Below are 22,647 nucleotides of genomic sequence, written 5' to 3' on the forward strand. Positions count from 1 at the left end.
CACCGCTTATGATAATATTGGCGGGGGTATTTGAATTTTTCCATTTTTTTTTTTTTTCAACTCTCCCATCACACCACCTGAAGGCACGCGAAATGTCGAAAAATCGTTCCTCGAAGGGTCGTATCGGTTGTGTGATATTGCTGCGATGGGAAGGTGGGGGTGGGTGGCATAAATATTGGCGCGGGTGAAATTTCAATTTTAAGGTACGACCCATACATTATTTATGATGCCCCCCCCCCGGCGACGCCGCCGGTGGTCGTGCCGTCATCGATGTATTGGTTGGTGAGTGGGAAAGGTGGAAATGGAGTTTGGTGGTGGGAAATGTGACACATCGCATTTTAAGGGATCGTGAAATAAAGCTCCTTTGTGTTGCATGGTGTAAGTAAGCTGCTTGATTGTACTGTTCTAAAAGAATGAAATTTAAGGCTTATGAGTAATGTTTTGCATCTTTACAGGTAAAGTAAAGTGAAGTTTATTTTTCAATTTCTTAAAAATATAAAAAAATGTTTTTTTTTAATAATTAAGATTTGAGTTTGAGAAAATTGATATGTTTATAGTAGAACTAACCATAAATTTTATTTTTAAAACTTGTAGAAGAAGTAAACTTTTGGTTTTAAAACTCCTCCCCCACCCTACACCACACATCGAGCAAACCGTTAAAACTTGTGGCAGCCCCGGCAATAACTTTTTCCTGTGGGTCGTAAATTTTTTAAACTGCTACTCTCACCTAAAAGTTCATCATAATGGCACATGAGCGATGGGAAACGGTGCAATATGTATAGCACGTGTGTGTTTGCGTGTGATTTTTTTGTGATTCCTTCCACACAAAAAGCGGTGGGTGGAAACAATGATGGGCGAAACGTGCTATGATTACACACAGCCAGGGCAGGTGGCAGCAGATGTTTGCGATGGTAGTGTGTCATCATTAGAGCCACCCTCGCACACACCCCTCTCGCGAGTGGAACCGTAATGAAGTCGGTGTTTGTAATGCTACCAGGGGAGAGATCGATGGTGAATAATTGAATTATCGTCACACACGTGCAGGTTCGCGTGGATTTTGGCCCAACGTCTGGCACGAGGTGCCACATGAAGTTCAACGTGACGGGTTTGTGGTTGTTTTGGTTTTACATCTGTAATTAAGCTTAGCATGATGAATAATATAATTTATGTTTGAATTTTATTTGAAATACCACAATTTAATATTTCTTCTTCAAATAAAGCTTCAAACAGAAATTCAACATTTTCCAACAATTCAGACCAACATTCTGTCACATCTGGAACCAATTAATCACAATTTATGGCCCTCCTTTTCACTTCAGATGTTGACACGTTCTCACGTTGCGTCGTTTTAACAAAATAAAAAAAGCAGCGTTTGGCAAACTTTATTCGTCGAAATTATGTTTTTTTTTCTTCTCATCGAAGCTGTTGCCTTTCTAAGGCAACTTAAGCAAGCAAAAAAAATACAAGTGTTTTACGGCTGCCGCTTGGTAAGTCTAAATTTAATGCATGGTACGTGATTCGATTTTCCGACTGTCGTGGGCTTTGGGAAGGAGCTTCAGTTATCCTTTCAAGTTAAAAAGAATCAGGTTTGTATTCCCTTCACTTTAAAAGTAGCACTTTATGCAACACGTTGCTTAAAGAAGATTTTTTCAGCACGAGTTGAACATTGCTTACAATTTTTTTTGCAAATTCTGAAAAACGCTTTTTCAATGGAATTTAATGTCAAACATCGATGTGTTAAGAAAATTCACCGCTCAAAACAAAACAAAATATTGAAAAATTTCACTTTTTGATACTAGTGCGGAAAAGTTTAACTTTTTAGCACCCATTTCAGTGGTGAAAAGTAGGATTTTTCGGCACTCGTATTCTGTTATTTTTGGTAAAGAAAAATAGGCCGTTTAAGAATGATAGAAAAGTCTTGGAAAAAGTAATTCATTTCATGATGAAATTGCAAAAATAATATTTTTGCAATTCCGTCGTGAAATTACTTACTTTTCCTGTCATTTTTGAACGACGAAATAGCCTACTTTTCTGTACCAAAAATAACGGAATCGAAAAGCAACACTTTTCAAAATAAATACTGAAAAGTTCTACTTTTCAGCATTCAAATGGGTTTCGAAAAATAACATTTTTTAACATTTTTTTGATTTAAATGATTTATTGACAAAATACATGAAAATTTTACGTAAAATTTCACTCAGTGTGTGTTTTTTTGGAATTGCAAAAAATGTTGTATGGAACTCGTTGCAAAACTTGATTTTTTCAGCACTCTCGGTGAACCTCGTTGGATAAATGTACGACTCGTGCTGAAAACATCCTCTTTTTGCAACTTGTTGCATAAACTACTATTTTTAAAGGTTTGGCAACGAGTTGAAAAGATTTTTTTGCAACACTGAAAAAAAAAACTGTTTGGCTGTTTGAATGTTATTTGCCATCAAGATAAGCGTCAAATTCCAAAACACTATCGAAAAAATTTACTTTCCGATACCAGTGCTAAAATGTTGAACTTTTCTGCACTCAAATGGATTCTGAAGGGTACATTTTAGCACTAGTATTTTTGACGATTAAAAGTATGCCGTTTCTCATTCCAGAATACCAGGTAAAGTTAGTAGTTAGTTTAACAAGGGAGTTGCAAAACATATTAGTTACCAGTGTTTTTGAAATATAAAACATAAAAGCTTCTAAGCAATTTTCAATTTTAAAACTGGGTTATTTTCCACCAACTTACACGAAATTGGAAAAAGTTGACTCAATTCAACTCAATTTTTATATCCGTGGAAAATTTGCTATAAGGGTAATTTTGGTGCCTGATTACGAATCCGAAGTAAAATTTTTGATATCTCGAGACGGTGGGGCTGAACGACCCCTTCAATATTCAAGTTTTTTTTTTTAAACTAAGAAACGTTTTTCAAAAAAAAAACTGCAACCTCAAATTTGGATGATTTTGACATTTCGGGCCAAAGAAACTTTGCATGCAAAATTGTACGTATTTGTGGCCATCAAATACGTACAATCAGCTTACTGAAAAATCTTTAAAAATCATGCGACATGACATTAGAAGGGAAATAAAATGTATTTATGAATCTTCTGAAACTCAGAAGGGTCATTTGGTAATTTAATACAAAAAAAAAACATTTTTAAATCCCGTGTTTTTATTTAACTTTTTAAGGTTATTTTTTAATAGTGTGATGTTTATCATGTTCGTTTCAGGTCACCTACGGCTACGAGAGATAATGAAAAGTAAAATAAAAAGAAGCGAAATAGTAACATTTTGAAATATTTTTTCGTCAACCGTCTAATGTCGTTTTTTCTTTTTTTTTACAAAAAAAATCAGCTTTTTTAGAATTTTCTCTTTCTAGAAAATTGTAAACTCTAAAAATAACCTTGTATAATTACAAAACAAAAATAAATAAAAATAATGAACTATGATTATAAACGTATTAGAAATTACAACAACAAAATATGAGGCTTATTCACACTAATCAATTTCATTATATTTGGAGTGGTTTATGCAAACAGTCTTCAAAAATAAAATTTGATTCAACCCCTTTGATTAAATAAATAAAAAGTGCGATGTTATCATAAAAAAAACTTTCCATTAGGATCATATTTTTTTTTGAAATAAATTTTAGAGTCGAATTACTATTTAAAACACTTAACATTAAATAAATTATTTAATAGAACACACAAAAAATTTCGCATATCAAAATCAATCGAATGTAACTATCAATCGAATGCTATCTATCAAAGATGAAATATATTATATGATTGAATAAAATTTCGTTTTTTTAATCAAATTGAGAACTTTCAGGTTTCTTTAAAAACATTGTTGTGGGACCACTTATTTAAAATGGACAACGCAATATTTCCATGAATTTTTAATATTTTAAAAATGTTTACAATTGCATCTTGGATTGATATTTATAACGAATGGTTAGTCGAGACCTTCCTCACTACAGGGACTCTACAAAAACACCTCAAGGTCGGCACGCTTATCCACACCAACTTTGACGGATACAGGAAATCACAGGTCTTGGATCTGCATCCTAGGGTTTGGTAGCGGTTCTCCTCGCGCGCTGCGTGGACCTATCCGGTTGTCCTGGGCTCTGTGTTGACGGATCGGGACTTCGGCCGATTTTGGCGTTTGGCCGGAACATTGCCCGTAGTCGAGCGCCTCCGGGGCATCCGGGATGAACCTTAAACAAAGGTTGAGAGGTCCTTCTAAAGGACACGGTAAGGTTAGGTTGGCACTGGGTTTACGGCTTTGGAAAGTTACCTGCTATCCGACTGACTCAGGCACTGTCAGTCTGTTCGGTTACGGGTCTTCCGGGCAATTAGGACGAATCCCGATTCTGGACCTCCCAAGTCATCTACCAGGCACCTGTCATCTGCTGCTACCAATCGGCTACCAACGCCTGTAGTCTCGTTCTAGTGGGGTAGCAATCGTGGGGGTAAGGAACTGGCTGCGTACTGCTAGGATGTCTTGGCTTTTATTTGCCCTAGCGAGTGGGAGTAGTGAAGCTCCGCCCAATAGCTGAAGCATTTTCCTGCATTTTAGCACATATATTTATCGCGAAACAAACAGAGCCTCAATAACGATTGGGTCAGGAACTGCCATCGGTTACATATGTTAGATTTGTTTGAGTCCGACCTTGACCATAGCTGAAGACAAAAACTTTAAATAAAATTGTGTTTAAGACTGGTACAAGTTTAATTTAAAGTTTTTGTGTGTTTTTGATACCTGAAATCAATTTAAAATGTATACCCTTGCGTTTTTAATCATGTCAAGCATGTTATGGTAAGTGCAAACATCATTTGAATTTTACTGAAATTTTGGATGTAAGCTGGCATTATGAATGTCAAAACTGTGTTATTTGATGAATTCTAACATCAACTTTAATTTAAAATTTGTTTGAACACTCTAGTTGATGCCAAAAAAATAAATAAAATAACATTATAAGTTGACCAAAAATGTGAAACATTTCAATGAAATATTTCATAGTCATCCAAAGCACCGCGAAGGGAAAGCAGAAATATATGGTTTTGATTTCGGAAAGTTCTAGCAAATTTTTGTGTAAAATATCGATTGTTTTGGTGTTAAGAGATTATTTGAGAACTAAATACTGCCATTCACTAACATTTCAGTCCGAATTTGTGCGATTCATACGCAAAATCGAGTGTCCGGATTTCGAATCAGCTTTTATAAGTGTCCAGGATTCAAAGCACAACAAGTCATTTTAGTTTTAAAATTCTGATGGAAATTTGTTAGAAAAAAACATATTTTACATGCATTCTCTTAAAACTGACTGTTTATACTACAATCTAGTGATATTTGTACATTTCCAACTTATTACATGATTTTTTGCCAGCTATAACAAAAATGGTATGATACTAAGTGTTCGGATTTCAAATGATGACGTTGCATTGTTCTAAGCAAAAATTAATAAAATAAAAATGCTATTTACATGATTGAATCTAGATAAAAAATATTAAAAAATGAGAGCGTTTAAAAATGTATTTTGAAAAGTCTGCCTTCGGTTGTTTTTTTTCAATGGAAAATTTTACTGGCCTACACACATTTACAAACACGACTACGCTCGTGCAACTCGAGAGGTAGCATGAACTTTGGGGACCACAGAAGGACGTGCACTTTTTATATATATTTTGGTTTTGGTAAAAATTTACTATTGTTGGTAGCACAATTGTTACACGGAAAAAAATCAATTCTCGAAATCGTGAATTAAATTCAAGAATGCGAGAACCACGAAGGAGTATATGCACGTTTATAGTGCAAATGCACCATACTCATTAATAAATTCCTTCGTGGTTCTCACATTCGCGAACTTAATTCACGATTACGCGAATTGATTTTTTTCTGTGTACTGTGTACGTGAGGATCTTTTGTCTTAAATAAAATAATTCAAACTGTAAATATTTAAATGGAAAGGCAATTTTCAAAATCAAAACAAACATTTATGTATTCTAATAAAAATTAAATATTTTTAATGTTGTTAAAGTTACCTTTAGTTGAGCTTAAAGTTTATGAAAGTAACATCAATTTTCTTCTTCCCAATCCAATTAATTGAGGTTCCTTTTTTGATACTTCATGGCAGCCAATATAGACGGGGAGCGCGATCCCAGAGCATTATCCAGCCACAATAAGATGTCAGTGTTTATGCGCAAGTCAGTCAGTGTACGCAAGTCAGTGCCATGGTACAGCACTGCTAGATGGCATCCTCACGAAAGGATTGTCTCCCAGCAAAGAAAAAAAAAACAGCCAAAAAGGAAGTCTTCATAGAGGAAACCAATTTTCTGTTTCTTACAGTTGAAGTAGTTTTTTATAATCTTTTATTTATCCTAGCTGCCATTTTTGCTCTTGTGTAGCTTTTTCGAAAGCTCGAGAGCGCTCCAATTCGGTCCAACTTTTTGAAGAAGGACGGTTCATTATTGGGGAAACCTCGGCAGCAGCTGGTGTCCGTACCCAAAGTTGTCACTCTACGTTTTGGGAGAGCCGAGATCATCGTGTTGCTTGTTGTGGAAAGTTTTCCACTCTCAAGTTGGGAAGTGAAAATGTTAACAAGGTCGATGACTGAAATTGGCAGTTGTTGTGTCGTGAGCGTAATGAATTGGGTGAAATCTGGGTTGATCTTTAAACTTCTTAGTCTATTTTGAAAAAAAAAAAAAAAATGTAAAGTATTTTGAAGAAACTTGAAGAAAATTGATAACAAGAAAACAAAGGAAATTCACAATAATAGCAATTACCTGTCCCGGATCGCCATAAGTCGTGGCCATTTTCCTCGCGTGGTGACAATTTTCACGTTTCCTCTCCGGACATTCACACTGCTGCTGCTGCTGCTGCTGCTGCTGCTGGTTGCTTTCCGGTTGTTTTCCACCCACTAAACAACACTTTGTGTCCGATGGAAATTTTCACCTTCTTCGTCCCGTTTTGGCGCCGAAACGTTCCATCCAAATAACCGTCACCAACGTCGTGACCACTTCCTGTCAGCAGAAAATCACACCCACACACACTGGCACAGTTTTTCCTTTACTTCCGGGTGGGGAAAATTCCCACTCGTATTTACATCCTGCCACCGAAATCCCCGAAATCCTACCACGATGGAATCTATTTTCGGTGATAAATTTCCCCGCGGCTCGCGCCCGTTGACAAGGAGAAATTCAAGAGGAAAACTCCATTTTGAGGAGGCGCAAATTTTAACGACGCTGTGGAAATCCTTTTCCTCCCGGGGGGGATTTGGGAAAATTGCTGGAAAAGAGTAATGGCTTTTAATATCGCGCTGCGCATAGTTTTTGAGCGATACGTCGAGCGAGCGAATTTTGATTTAATGCACTTGCAAAAGAAGGAAAGACGATCGTTACGTGTTATGGGAAGGTTTTACTTCCTGTGGATAGTGTAAGATCTCTTTCTAAGATCTTAGATATTTATCTTAACCGGATTCTCCGAAATAGTAAAAAAAAATGTTTTATTTAAACTAGTGATCGCTAACCGAAGGCTGTATCAATCCAATTTCACCTACTTGAATCTTTTCGTTTTGGCAGGGTTGCCAGGTCAGGTTGGTTTAATCGATTTTCCTTTTCATAATACATATTTACAAGATTTTTCAATTTTTATTAAACTTTATTAAACGTTTGAATCAAAAATATGATCAAAATAGGCAATGTAAAATCAGTCGATACCTGTCAAAATCAAGTACACGCAAAATCCAGATAACACAGATCTGTGTTAAAAAATTACACAGGTTGTGGAACAGTTCCGGCTTTCAAAAGTGGGTAATTTCTTTACACAGATCTGTGTAAAAAGTTACACAGATTTTCGATCAGCCTTCCTTTCAAATCTGGGTGAAAAAGATAAGATGGCGTTTTCCTGCAACATTGACGAAACCTGGTAAGATTTTTTCTCTTCTGGTTGTTTAAATTGTAATATTTTTAAAAATGTTTTCCTATTTCAGACTTTTTTGACGAAATGACCAGTTGTTGCATCGTAATTGAACTGGAATTGGCCCCATTGCAGAGAAATGTAAGTTTTATTAGTTGGCAATGTGGCCATCAATTCTAACCTATCTTTGTTTGCTGTATTTTAGAATTACTCGAAAATTTATAATGCTCCCGTTGATCGTCTTGCATGCACGCCGATTCCGCCTGAATTTACCACCTCGGAACATCTCCGAACTGGAAAACCTGGTGCTTCAAGGTCAGCGGCACTATCTCCCGTGGAAGCTGCTCTACGACAGGAGTACATTTATCAGGTCGATTTTGTGACGGTGAAGCACTTTTTTAAAATAGATTATAGCCTTATATTTAGTTAATGAAATGTATAAGAGAAACTTGAAATAATAAATCATGGCAACATGTTCCTTTTTCTTTCCATTTTAATATAAATTCCTAGTTTAAAAGAAGAAATGAATGCAATTTTGTACCCAGAATCTGTGTAAAATATTACCCAGATCTGTGTAAAATTTTACACAGATTGTCGATTAAAAAATTACACAAATTTGACAGACAACGGTTGTACACAGATCTGTGTACAAAGCTTCTACACAGATTCTGTGTATTCCAGGTTCTGGGCGATCTGTGTCAAATTTTACACAGATCTGTGTTATATGGATTTTGCGTGTATAAAACTAAATATTTGTTTTAGCTGACACTTAGTAAATTTGGCATTCTCCGATTTATCTGGCAACCTTGTTAGGGACCATCGGTAAATAACGTGAAAATTTAAAAGTTTTTCCAAAAATATTGAAAATGTATTCAACAATCTTTCTAAATCAATTTAACATATTCTTGATAAAATGTACCGTTTCCACTTTTAACCATTAGAGGATTTTTTTGTTGATAAAAATCTGAATATTTTAGAGTTTTTAATGAAATATATTTTTCTATTTATTTTCACGAAACTACATATTTGAAAATATTAAAATATTTCACGAAACTACATATTTTTGAAAAAAAAAAAACACTCAAAATTTCAGTTTTTACAAACGATAGGGATTTTTTAATACATTTCGAAAGTGACACAAAATGTTTTGAAAATACATTTTTTTTTCGCAAAACTACGTATTTTCAAAAAATGCTCGAAATTTCAGTTTTCCGCAATATGGGTATCAAATGATCGAGAAATTTGAATAAATTTCGAAACTATAACAATTTTTATGGAAAATATTTTAAAAAATTACAAAACTACGAAAAAACGAAAAAAAAACTCAATTTTATAAGTTTAAAAATTTATTGCACTAAAAATGTTTGAAAAATTTCCGATCGTTTGTTACTCAACTGAAATTTTGAGTGTTTTTTTTTGTAAAGACGTAGTTTTCTGAAAATTTTGGTTCTTTCAAAAACGAATATTATTGCATGCGAAATGAATGAAAACATTCCGATCATTTGATAACCATATTGTGAAAAACTGAAATTATGAGTATTTTTTTTTCAAAAATACGTAGTTTTGTGAAAATTTTGAGTTTTTTCAACAAAATTTTTGTTATTACATTCCAAATGTATGAAAAAGTACCTATCATTTCATACCCATATTGCAAAAAACTTAAATTTTGAGTCTTTTTTTGAAAAGAAAGTAGTTTCGTGAAAATGTTGAGTATAAAAAAAAAAAAACAAAATTCGAAATGTATTCAAAAATCCCTATCATTTGATACCAATATCGCAATAAACTGATATTTTGAGTATGTTTTCGAAAATATGTAGTTTTGTAAAAAGTTTCAGTATTTTCAAAAAAAATGTATTACGTTCGAAATGTATGGAAAATCTCAATCATTTTATACCTATCTTTCAAAAGCAAATATTTTGTGTTTTTAGTTAGAATATGAAAAAACCAAACGATCGGGATTTTTTAATACATTTCGAAAGCTGTGACACATAATGTTTTGATTATACCCTTTTTTTCGCAAAACTACGTATTTTCGAAAATTGCTCAAAATTTCAGTATTCCACAGTATGGGTATCAAATGATCGATATATTTTAATAAATTTTGAAACTATAACAATTTTTATGGAAAATACTAAAAAAAACACAAAACTACGTATTTTAAAATAAAAACTCATTTTTTAAGTTGAAAAATTTATTACACTAAAAGTGTTTGAAAAATTTCCAATCATTTGCTACCCAACCGAAATTTTGAGTGTTTTTGTTTTTCGTTAAGACGTAGTTTTCTGAAAATTTTGAATATTTTCAAAAACGAATTCGAAATGTATGAAAAAATTCCGATCATTTGATACCCATATTGTGAAAAACTGAAATTTTGAGTATTTTTTTTTTCAAAAATACGTAGTTTTGTGAAAATTTTGAGTTTTTTCAACACATTTTTTGTTATTGCATTCCAAATGTATGAAAAAGTACCGATCATTTCATACCCATATTGAAAAAAAAACTTAAATTTTGAGTATTTTTTTGAAAATATATAGTTTTGTGAAAATGTTGAATATAATCAAAAAGAATGTTACAAAATTCGAAATGTATGAAAAAATCTTTATCATTTGATACCAATATTGCAAAAAACTGATCTTTTGAGTATGTTTTCAAAAATACGTAGTATTGAATTTTTTTCAGTATTTTCAAAAAAAAAAATGTATGCCATTCGAAATGTATTTAAAATCCCAATCATTTGATACCTATATTAGATAATTTGATACCTATATTTCAATAGCAAATATTTTGAAGTTTTGTTAGAATAAAAAAAAAATGCATTTTCACAATACAGTCCAGTTTCGATTATCCGAAGTTTCGATTATTCTAAGTTCAATTATCCGAAGGTTTGCATTAGATTTCGGATAATTGAATCACGAACATTTTTTTTCTTTTTCTTGTTTTAAACATTATTAAATAATAAAATGCATTTTTTCAATATTTCAACACCGCCATATTGGCCGCCATCTTGGATTTAAAAGTTTTAAATCACTTTAACGTAGTTTTGGGGTCATACTTAAGCTCAACAATAAAAAATTAGGCAACGAAAAAACTTTTTTTTTCGAATCCGAAGTTTCGATTAGCCGAAGTGAATTTTTTTTCGGATAATCGAGTCTGGACTGTACAAGAAAAATACGTACTTTTGTGAAAATTATCATGTAACTATAATTACAATGGATAGCTGCCATCATCCCGATTCCAAAACAGTTAGTGTTAGTTAGTGTCAATTTTAAAATAATAACTCCGATCCCCTAAAACCACCCACTCTCTTAAATCCTCATCCCACTCCGTTGCAACAACCCAAGACGATGACGACGGAAAGCGCGCGCGACAATGATTTGAGCTGCAAAATTCTTACGCTCGAGTGAAGAATGTTTCACCAACCCCGCTTCTCCTCCTCCTACCCTCTATTTCCATGTGTCCTTCCATCCAGGATTTTCCACCCAGCCAGCCATCCAGCCAATGGCAGAGTCAAATGGATCCCCAGGATTAAACACTTATCCACACCCTCATCCCCCCTCACACACACACACACTCTGAGCAAAAGCTCTGTGATGTGAAAATTATATTTCCATTTTAACAGAAAGCTACCAACCGACACTCCCTCGAGGGGCTGGTGGTGAAAAAGTTTTCGCTTTTCAGCTTGTTTGAGGAAATGGGGATGGAAAGTGTGGTTACAATGTGGGGAAAAGAGTGGGGGGAGAAGGGTAAATTAAAAATTTCTCGGCTCGATCCAGGAGCTGACTGTGTCTGGCTTGGTCCTCCTTCTTTTTGGGGGCGAGGAAAATTCCAATGATGGATGGAGCTTTACTTTGGAACGCTGGGAAAAGTGCCTGTTGGAAGAGTGATTATCTTAAAGACTTTGTAATATTTTAGAAGCGGTACAAAGGAGATACGCTTTGGAGTCTATACGATGGGAAAGAGTTTGGGATAAGTTCGTTGTGTGAAGATAATCCAGAACCAGTTTTGAAAGTACAAATTTGTTCATCGAGCTTAAAAAGTGGTAATTTATGCAAAGATAGTATGTTGAACAAAGATCAGAAGAGTTCATTCGAAGCCGTCATCGGGAGCAGTTCGTTCTGCTTGGCGTCCGTGTTTTTTGTTAAATTTTTCGCCTTTTTTCTCATTTTTGTGGATCGTCCGGGTTCTTTCGATTGACCATGTTCCGAGTGTTGTCACGTTGATCGTGTTTTGGTCGGTTATCGGTCGGGGAACCGTGAAAATGCGGGTTTTGCGACGATTTTGTACCAGATTTGCCAATTTTAGCGGCGTCGTTTGCTTCGATTAGGGAACGAAAGAGTTGAGAAAAACCGAGAGAAAAACTGTAGTTGTGTTCGTGCGCTCTTGCCGGCCCGATAGTGTTCGTGATCGCGTGTGTGGTGTTGGCAGACACGCTCCCGCTTCCAAGAGCGAGAGCGGCTGTGTCATCATTGGAATCATTGCGAGCGGGGATGATGATTGCCTGGAGAGAGAAGCTAACGGGGAGACTGCTGACGGTTAATGCTGTTGGGGGTGACGCAGGAGTCGACAGTGCTGCCGGATTAATGTTTTATTTTTTGTTGCAATAATTTATATTTGCTACCCTATTTCCTCGACATTTTTTTCTTTGCATTGCGTCAATCAAAAAAAAATCGTCAAAATCAAACAAAGTTCAGAACAAGTTATTTTTTTACTTAATGCAATTTATTTTAAGAAAAGGTTTAGCTAATTTCAAATAATATTTAACTGGTCTTTTAATTTAACGCTTACGATCAAGTATTTAATGACTCTTCCTTCGTTTCCCTTCTACTTTTTCTTTTAATTAACATTCTTTTTCAGGAAAAATCAAGGTAATTTGTAAAACTACAATTGATATATTATCTATATATTTTATTTATCTTAACATAAATAACTACTATATAACACACATGAAACATGACATTGGAGCGTTTGGTACGGTATGTCCACGCATCCTTCCTCCCCTGTAGATTCTGTGAAATGTGATCCGTTCTCAGAATCCTCTCTGCGGTAAACACAACGCAGTAGGGCTGGCCGCTTTAATTTTTGTAATACATTTTCGGGTGTTCTCGGATGTACTATAATTATTAATAATGACAAGAAAAGTGCTTGGGGCGTAATCTAATCACAAGACTTTCCAGCATGCTTTCATCGGACTGGCTGCGTTTGTGTTAGATTAGATTAGATTAGATAGTATGTTGAACAAAGATCAACTTTTTAGCAAGAACAAGCAATATTAATCTACGATCCGTCATATAAAATTCCACAAAACTCATCCATCGCAAAGATCAAACTTCCTGGACAGACTCCAGCCATAGAGAAGCTGATGTGTTATCCTTGGTTCATTAGCAGCTTATCCCTCACAGTTACGGTCACTTTTGTGAGGTACCAACTGCCATCACGTTCGCAGTACACACCATTGGGAAGAGGTGGTGCGGCATAAACTGTTTCCTCACCTAGCAGAAGGAGTACCCAGGCAAGGTACATTCCTTTCCGGTTTAGGATTCGTCTGTGGAGCGGCTGTACTGTCGTTGACTTGGTTTGAGCAGTAGTTTGGATACTCAGCAATCACTATGAAGCTTGATGAGGTGATGATGAATAATGGGATATTCTGGTAAAAATTTGGTCAAAATTTAATTTATCAATAGCCCTAATCAGGTTTAGTGGAGAAACCGTGCTTGGTTCGTCAATTTGAGCACCCTTTTGCGCCACCCACCTATGACCAATGAAGCCATTTTGTGTCAATGGTCCACCCATACAATTTTGACAGCAGTCCATATAAAAATGGTACGTAAATATTCGAAAATAACCTTATGAAGGATTTTTTTAATTGAGTCAGTGTCTCGAGTAAAGTTGTAGGAGTTTCAATGTTTTCAGTTGGATTTTCAAAACCTGGCAATCAGTCGCTGAGATACAGCCTTGCAATGATTAGAAAATAATAACAATAGGTTTTCTAAAGTGTCATCCAAAAAGTTACCTTAGGGATACCCACTGATTCGATTTATGAGGCAAAAAAAGAGTAACTGTGAAAGCTATGAGCGAAATCTATTGGGTTTGTCGCTATAGATCGTTAAAGTTAATGAAAAAAATCTTTCCATACAAAAACGTCCTCTTCAAATCGTTAAAAACTCATCAGGGGTAACTCGGATCGTTTTGCAATCATCGACAAAGTTGTTTGTCATAAAATTTTAAATAAGAATCTTACACTTGGCAATGAGCCGACACATTTATTGCCACCTTTTGTCGGAATTTTGAACATTTTGCTTTAACCAACACATTTTTTGGCTAAAAATTGGCACAGTAACAAAATTTTATCAAAAAAATCGAGCCAGAGGTATCTCTTACTATTTTCCATTTTTTTCTTGACACCCTACTGCATATTCATAGAATTGATTGTTAATAGTACATCCTGTTATTTGGCTTCATCCATAAAGTACGTCACGCTAAAATCAGCCAAAATTTACCCCTTAGAGCGTGACATACTTTATGGATGACGCCTTTCTACATTCATAACAAAGATGATATGCTACTAAGTGTCCGGACTTCGAATCATGATGATAGCTCGACAACCATTCGTCAGATTTTCAATGTTAAAATCGAATCTTTTGTAAAAAATTCTGATCCATCCGAAAAAAAATATATATTTTCAAAATATTTAAATCAAGCCTTATATTTGAAAAAGATTAAAAAAGGAGTTCATGAAACATGTTGCAAAAAATGCTTTTTTCAGCACGAGTCGTACAGTCGTATCCAACGAGGTTCATCGAGTTGGATAAATACGACGAGTGCTGACAAAATCGAGTTTTGCAAAGAGTTACAAACAACTTTTTTTTGCAATTCCTTAAATCACCCTTTGAATGTAATCATACGGCAAATGACCATGTATTTAGTCAATTAACCGTTTATTTCAAAACAATGTTGAAAAGTATAATATTCTAAACAAATGTTGAAAAGTTCTACTTTTCAGTGCTGAAAAGTAGAACTTTTCAGCATTTGTTTTTAAAAGTGTTAGTATTCGATTCTGTTGTTTTTGGTAAAGAAAAGTAGGCCTTTTCCTCATTCGAGGATGACAGCCCGAGCAGGGGTAAATAACACGGGAATACCTAATTTTGGTATTACTTGGGCAAATAACAGCGACCAAAATGTGCCCTTGGTTGCCCAGTAATAGATGGTAAAATACCATGAAATCATACCAAAATCTTGTATGTGTAAGGGCACAACAATACCAAACCATGTTATTCCAAGGGTAAAATAATACCTCAAAATAAAACCATTTCAATACCAAGATGAGGTCTTCTGGATTTTTGAACATTGCTTGAATACCAAAACTTGGTATTGCCATGGTTTTATTTTTAGGTATTCCCGCGCCCTTGGAAAATCATATTTTGGTATTTCTGTGGTCTTTCACATACATGATTTTGGTATGATTTCATGGTATTTTACCATCTATTACTGGGCAACCAAGAGCACATTATGGTCGCTGGTATTTGAACAAGTAATACCAAAATTTGGTATTTTCATACCATTTTTAGTGCAGCAGTTGCAGTTAGTGAAAAACGGAAATTATTCATATGCAACAGCCAAATCTACTCACCTGATGATTCCATGTTGTTATTAGTGATATTTTCACCACACCGAATGCATTTGTCATTGATGAACGGCCTGTGCTTGAAGTTCTTGAAGCTTCTGAAAAATAACAAGATTGAAAAATAAGTATTATTAAAATGAAACTGAATTGAAATTCACCAAAATTCATTAATCTGTCGATTGACTCGTTTTTCAAAGTATTTGGTTATCCCGACTTAGAGATATTTCAACGTTTTTGAAAAAAATATTAGTTAGTATATCACACTAATTTTTAAAATCATCTTCAACATTATTGGGTTTCAAGTCATTTTAGCGCAAAATTAATTAACTCGTAAAATTTTTTTAACAAATTTCCCATAGTTTCAGAGAAAATTGATGAAACCTTTCAATATTCAAATAATACCAAAATGTGCCATCCTGACTTAGAAAATTTTCCACAATTTCAAGTCATTTCTGTAGGGGGTATATCAAAAATGTTTAAAATCAAGTTTGAAATTTCCGGTTTTGAATGAAAGCATTCGCTTTGAGACATCATTTTAGCGCAAAATTAATTATTTTGTCAAAATTGGTAAAAAATTTTCCATAGTTTCAGAGGAATTTGATAAAATACTGTAATACCAAAAGAATACCAAAATGTGGTGTTCGATAATTGACAAATTCTGCAATTTTGCAATATCAAAACAATACCTTAAATTGGTATGATACCACATTTTGCACTTGCATAATCCTTAAGACAAATTTTAAAGGGTCCAGGAATACCAAAATTTGGTATTGATACCAGAGAAAGGTATTATTACGCATTTTCCTTGTTATTTACCCATGCTCGGGAGGAAAAGTTATCAGCTTCACGACGGAATTTTTTTTGGACTATTCAATCATTAGCAAGATTTCAAATTTTTCAAACATTGTTTTTCTCGTAAAAATCGGATTTTTTAAAAATCATTCGTTGTTGTTGAGCTACCATCTTTTGAAAAATATGGTTTGTTTGGATGAACTTTTGAAATAACTTATTCTGGAGTTTTTTTTAAAAGGTCCAATAAACCAAATTTTCTTGTTTTGCTTTTTGGGTGTTTTGAATACCCCGACTCAAGACGGTTCTAAAAACACCCAAAAAGCAAAAAAATTAAAATTTGGTTTATTGGACCTTTTCAAAAAAACTCCAGAATTGTGTCATTATGCGTCATCAATAAAGTATGTCACGCTTTTAGGGGGAGGGAGGAGGGTCTGAGCAAGTATGACATTGCATGTTATAAGTATAGGAAAAGTGGGGGTTAATTTTGGCTGATTTTAGCGTGACGTACTTTATGGATGAAGCTTTATTAGAATTCTCTTCTAGGCTATTTTAAGCAACTTATTGTGACTTTGGAAATCATCATTTCATCGGATGAAATTTAATTTTTTTCCAAAAACATAATTCTCTTATAAGCCTTTTGGCACTCTTTATTCAATTCAAACACACTATTTTTAACATTATTTTTCAGAGTGTGAAATTTTCTGATCTGTTAAAAAAATATTTTTTACGAAAAGCTGAGAAAATTCTCTAACTTTGTTGATACGACCCATAGTTACTGAGATATTGCCATTCAATGGTTTAAAAACATGATAATTGATGTTTTCTAAGTCTCACCCAATCAACCCGCCATTTTCTAATGTCTATGTCTCAGCAACTTATGGTTTGATTTACAATGTTAAAATATAAAACATTTAAAATCAAGATTAGCATTTAAAAAGGGCGTAATGTTGAATATTTGGCCCTTTTGAAATGTCAGTCTTGATTTAAAATAAAATAAAATATTGTTTTCGAAAAGATCGGAAAATTTCACGAATGTTTCATATTTTAACATTGTAAATCAAACCATTAGTTGCTGAGATATAGACATTAGAAAATGGCGGATTGATTGGGTGAGACTTAGAAAACATCAATTTTCATGTTTTTAAACCTTTGAATTGCAATATTTCAGCAACTAAGGGTCGTATCAACAAAGTCCGAAAAATCGAAATATAGAAAAATTTCTAAGCTTTTAAAAATATATGTTTTTTCAAATGTGGGCAAACATGTGCACTACTGTTAAAAAATGAAAAACTGCGACTATTTTCCAATAAATTACATAAAAATGGCTATAACTTGAAAACAGTGCACATTATCAAAATGTTACTAAAGTACGTTTTGATTGCAAAATTGATTTTACGTCGAAATATGAAATTGAAAATGTGTTGTGACCAATATTTCCAATTTTTGAAATAATCAGTATTGATTAAAAAAATTATAACTTGGTCAAAGATTTTTTGAACAACTTGGAAATTTCTGAAAAGTTGGCATGTCCTCTAAAACATATCAGAAAATTAAAAATAAATAAAAATAATGTATTTTTGCAAATCAAGTTTTAGTGACAAAAAGTTAACTAAAAAATCACCAAAATTTTCACCACCAAATCTATTCAACAGATAACTGTTTTCAGAAACGAACAAATATTCGCTGTCGTGCTAACTTGTCGCACGTGCAATTGGGGCCAAATCGAGTTAAAAACGCAATTTTGTGCAGCTCTCAATGCCTGACATTATGACTTTCACAGATCCCCAACATTCGATTTTAATCCTGAGATTTTCAATAAAAATCGAAAAAACTCCGTACATTGTTGTCACTTTTCATATGAAAGAAATTTCAATTTTGTCGTGCTATCTTGACACAGACTGAAAGTTAATGTAAGTGCGACAATTGGTCAAAGGGATTTCAGGTCAGAACGCGTTTGACACAGGGACAAGTTAGACTACCGTAAAAATTTTCAATTATAACTCGGGGCTCCAGCAACCAAATTCTTCCAAACTTCAGGACAATGCACAGAATGGCCAACCAAACAAAACGTTTTTTTTATTGTTTACATCGCGTGCTCTTGTTTTTATTTATTCAAGGTCAAACATTAAAATGCATTTTTTCGGAACGTTAAAAAGCGACGTACGTCAAGTCGAAATGTTAGTTAGTTTTGAGTTTAAAACAAGGGTCTCATTTTTTTTCAAAAAAACTATTTCAAATAAATGTCAAAATAAAATTCAAAAAATTTAAAGCGAACATGTTAAATTTCAATTTCAGTTTTATTGTTTTTCGTGTGCAACAAACGCTTCAAACCCCTAAATTAAATCTGAGATCTCCCACTATCACTTTGCTTCAGACTGAAACCTCCTCCCCCTCAAGTTGTCGGAACCATGTGGCATTCAGATTGAATTAAGATACGGCTGCAAATATTTGCCCCATCTACTGGGAGGTCCGTTTGCGAGGAACAAAACCCACCACCCCCCACCAGGGGAATTACCACTGCTAGACTGCCATGGTCCAGACGGACCTTAATGGCATCTACGTGCGACGTGGACCAAGAACTTGTGGACTCGTGTCTGGACATGCTGTTGCATACGAATTTGGCCAGAAGATTACTGCGAGCCATGTTGCGATCGGGTTTCTTGGGGAGTCTTTGTAGGATTGGAGAATTACACGAAAATGACCAGTGTCTCTGTTCGTTGTGTAGAACAGACGGCTTACAAATTGTTGGCTCAAATTTTGGTGCATATAGAAATTTTTTGACATTTCTTTCGAATAATTATGAGAATTTTGATAAATTTGTGTTTAAAAAATCTGAAATCTGAAATGGTATGATAACAGTGCTCAGAAATACTTTCGCAACCTCTACTTTGAAAAGTAACTCAGCACTTGCTCTTTTACGAGCACCATCGCCACCACCACCAACACTACTTCTCCAAAAGAGCACAACACACAAGTACAAGCTAGAAAAAAGTTATGTTTTCCAGCGTACGTACGTATGTTTGCACATTAAAACTGCACTTCATCATGCAATGTTTGAAGCAAACTCCCTGCCCTGCCAAGGGAGGTTTGAACTTTTCATGCGGTTTCTTCGCCCACCACCCACGTGTGCACACCTAGCTGGGTGCTAAACCAAGTCAAGTGTCTGCCTGATTTTTGAAGTGGATAATTTCTGCAACCGGAAAACGGGAACGTTCTGCAGTGCGGGGGAAACACATGCGTCTGCATAAGAGGACGTCATTGAGGGGCACTGTTCGAACATTAACAGACATGGAATTGCTTGAAAATGAAAAAAATGAATACTTTGCAGTGTCACTTTTTCTTTCGAAAGAAAAACCTGGTGATGACTAGTGAATTTCCATACCCAACTAACCAGTTTCAAGTGGTCTGGAAGAGTTGGTTGCCTTTTCACCGGTCCTAGCAAAAACTTCACCTTAACACACCGGGTTTAACTTTTTACCTATGCCAGCTACTCAAAATGGTAGATGATGATGATGATGCCGACGAAAAGCTCGTTTTTTGAACGTCGTCACATCAGTCTGGTCATTGTGATGCCGGTGAAACAAAATTGGCTCATTTTGAAGAAACAAGTTTTCGAACGGATGTGAATGAGGAAGATTGATGGAGCAAATGACTGGGCGGAGCATAAAGGGGTTTTGGATGAAGTTTGCTTTGTTTTGAATAATTGGGGTCCGCTCGTTAGAGTGGAAAATTCAAATAAAGGGATGTGTGATGATGATATGCCTTTTTTGTTTCAAAATATGTTAAAAAGGACGTGCTCTGCTTTTGCCAAAAAATTGCTTCTGGCTGAAACATAAGCGTTTTTGATAATATTTTAAAAAGATTATAAATTAACTAAAAGAAAAATAAGAAATAAAAAAAAAACAAAATCATACAAGATTGTTTAAAAGTTCTTAATTAGTTAAGATTCATAGCTTTGGTATACAAAACATTCCCATTTTAATTACTGTTTTTTGATAATGATTTTTTTAAGTATCAACAATTATTTTAAAAGTAATAACAATGCTTTTAACTTCAACTATGTCCTGCACTGTGTGTTTTAAATATAAGTGAGAAAAAAATCTTTTTTTGCAAATGTTTTAAAATTTTAATTTTCAAACAAGAAACAACTTTGTGGAAAGTTGCAACACGTTAAACATTTTTTAAATTTAGTTTAACCGAGTTTTGGAAAAAAAGTGGGATTAATTTAGAAATGAAAATCATAAAACCGTATTAAAATATATATTAAAAAGAGCTAATAGATTGTTTTATAATTTTCGTAAACAAATATCACTCGTCTGCTCTCATTCAGCTTGGATTTAGCTGATAAACGCGATTTTTTGCAAGTTTGAAATTGATAAGGGTTTTAGATTTTTATGAAAAATACCATATTTCCTTAACCAAATATTTACCAGTTACATACAAAACATGTTTTATACTCGAAATTGGACTACAAATTACTGTTGCAAGCTTAAGGAAAAACACTTTTCATGAGTATGAATTGTTTTTTTTAGTTTTCTTGTATAAAATGATCAAGGAATCAACAATGTTTAGAAGTCTTATAAATCCTATCTTTTCATTTTACAAATACTTTGACTTTCGTTCAACTTGTTTGGAATGGAAGTTTTTGTTTGGTTTTTTTTTTCTTAACACTTTTTAATTTTTGTTTTAACCAAAAAAAAGTTAGTGACGACATTCAGAGTGAAAACACACGAATTTTACTCCTACTTTTAAATGCATTTTCATCAGAAAAAAAACATTATATATTTTTTCTTTAATTTATACTCATAAGAATATGACTTTTGAAGCTTGCAACAGTAATTTGTAGTACATTTTCGATTTTAAATCATGTTTTGTATCTTTTGTATCCATGTTCCTCGTTAATATTTATTCATAAAAATCCAATAATAAACTTATCCATCTCAAATCTGCAAAAAATATTGGTTGTATCAACTCAATCAGAGCAGATACATAATACTTGTTCACAACAATAATGTAATTATCTTTTAATTCATTTTAAAAATATCTTTTGTTACGGTTTTATTTTTTAATTTCCGAATAAATCACATATATTCAAGAATTAGTTTAAACATTATTTTCAAAATGTTTAGTGATTTGCAACCTTCTACAAAGTTGTTTCTTGTCTTATTTTGCATATTTTGATGAATAAATGACACATAAAACAAATAATTTGACAAGTTTCCAGAGCTGTTATTTAAAAGTTTCCAAATAATAATCAAGGAGTTCAGAACAAAAACCAATGAAATATCTATGTCTGAAATTTCTCGATAAATCATTTCGTTCTTAAAAGCATTGGAAAGTTGAGAAAATTTTCTATAAGTCACATTTGAAATTAGCGATGACTATTATTTCCTGAATAGTTTGTTTTAGAAAACACGCCGTTTTTAATAATTATCAAGGTTTGTGATATTTTTCTATGAAGGCAATTTAATTTTCTTGCAAATACGTAAAAAGTAGCAAAATTGGCAAAAACCGTCAATCTGCTCTCATCAGTAAATGTGTTACGTAGTATTTGAATGTACCCTAATAGAGTCACGCAGTCTTTATTTTTATGTAATGTTGTCTTGGGAGAGGTAATTTTTTTATATTTTAAAATTTTGATTTGATTTTTTTTAAATTAACAAATTTGGAAATATATAAAATTATAATTTGCACCATTATTTATCACTGATAATTGAATTCCCAATGGACTTTCGTTTATTTTTTTTCGGTTTTGTCATTAACTAAAATTGTATTTGTATTTTTGTGATGAGCGACAGTACCTAGCTTGTTTTTTTTTTATTTTAGAAAGATCTCCACAAACAATCAGTTCGCAAACCACGTTTGTTACGTTCAAAGGATCATTCTTACGCACCAAAAAAAATCAAAAGAACACAATTTAGTTTTGGAGATAATAGCAAAAAAATCATTAAATTGTAAAAACTCGTGAAGAATAGTGCAAATACCGTATGTGTAAATGTTATTATTTTGTTTTTATCTGCTCTACAACTTTGTAGAACATTGTTACACTCTAAAAAGTAACCCGGCTTAGTTACAATAAACACAAAATTTTAAAAATGATTAGTTTTGTTCCAGATGAAATCATGACCCTTCTGGGTTATTGAAGATTTGAAAAGTACATCAAATTTCCCATAAAATGACATGTATCTCAATTTTTAACATTTGAGTAACGGAAAAAAGCAGTGATTTGAAAACTATTTTTTGAAGAAAAATTGGTTTTTATTTTTAATTTGACTTAAAAAACTAACTTAATCCACCTATGTGGTTGATGCCTTCCTCACTTTTTACCAACAATGGGTAA

The 22,647-nt window shown here is 33.7% G+C and overlaps 1 protein-coding gene across 4 annotated transcripts in view; it reads right to left on the reverse strand.

The window, feature by feature from the left end:
- The window catches only part of LOC6039660 (alpha-catulin), a 289,120-nt gene that overhangs the window by 127,596 nt on the left and 138,877 nt on the right, over positions 1-22,647 (reverse strand). The window contains exon 2 of one of the 4 annotated variants that reach the window (XM_038254984.1): positions 6,763-7,264. The exons of the other annotated variants lie outside the window; for them this stretch is intronic. Coding sequence (XP_038110912.1) covers positions 6,763-6,792 — 30 coding nt within the window. The 5' untranslated portion in view covers positions 6,793-7,264. The remainder of the gene's footprint in view (positions 1-6,762; positions 7,265-22,647) is intronic. 4 annotated transcript variants of the gene reach the window in all.

Source organism: Culex quinquefasciatus, chromosome 2 (assembly GCF_015732765.1).
Source record: "Culex quinquefasciatus strain JHB chromosome 2, VPISU_Cqui_1.0_pri_paternal, whole genome shotgun sequence".
Classification (NCBI taxonomy): Eukaryota; Metazoa; Arthropoda; class Insecta; order Diptera; family Culicidae; genus Culex; species Culex quinquefasciatus.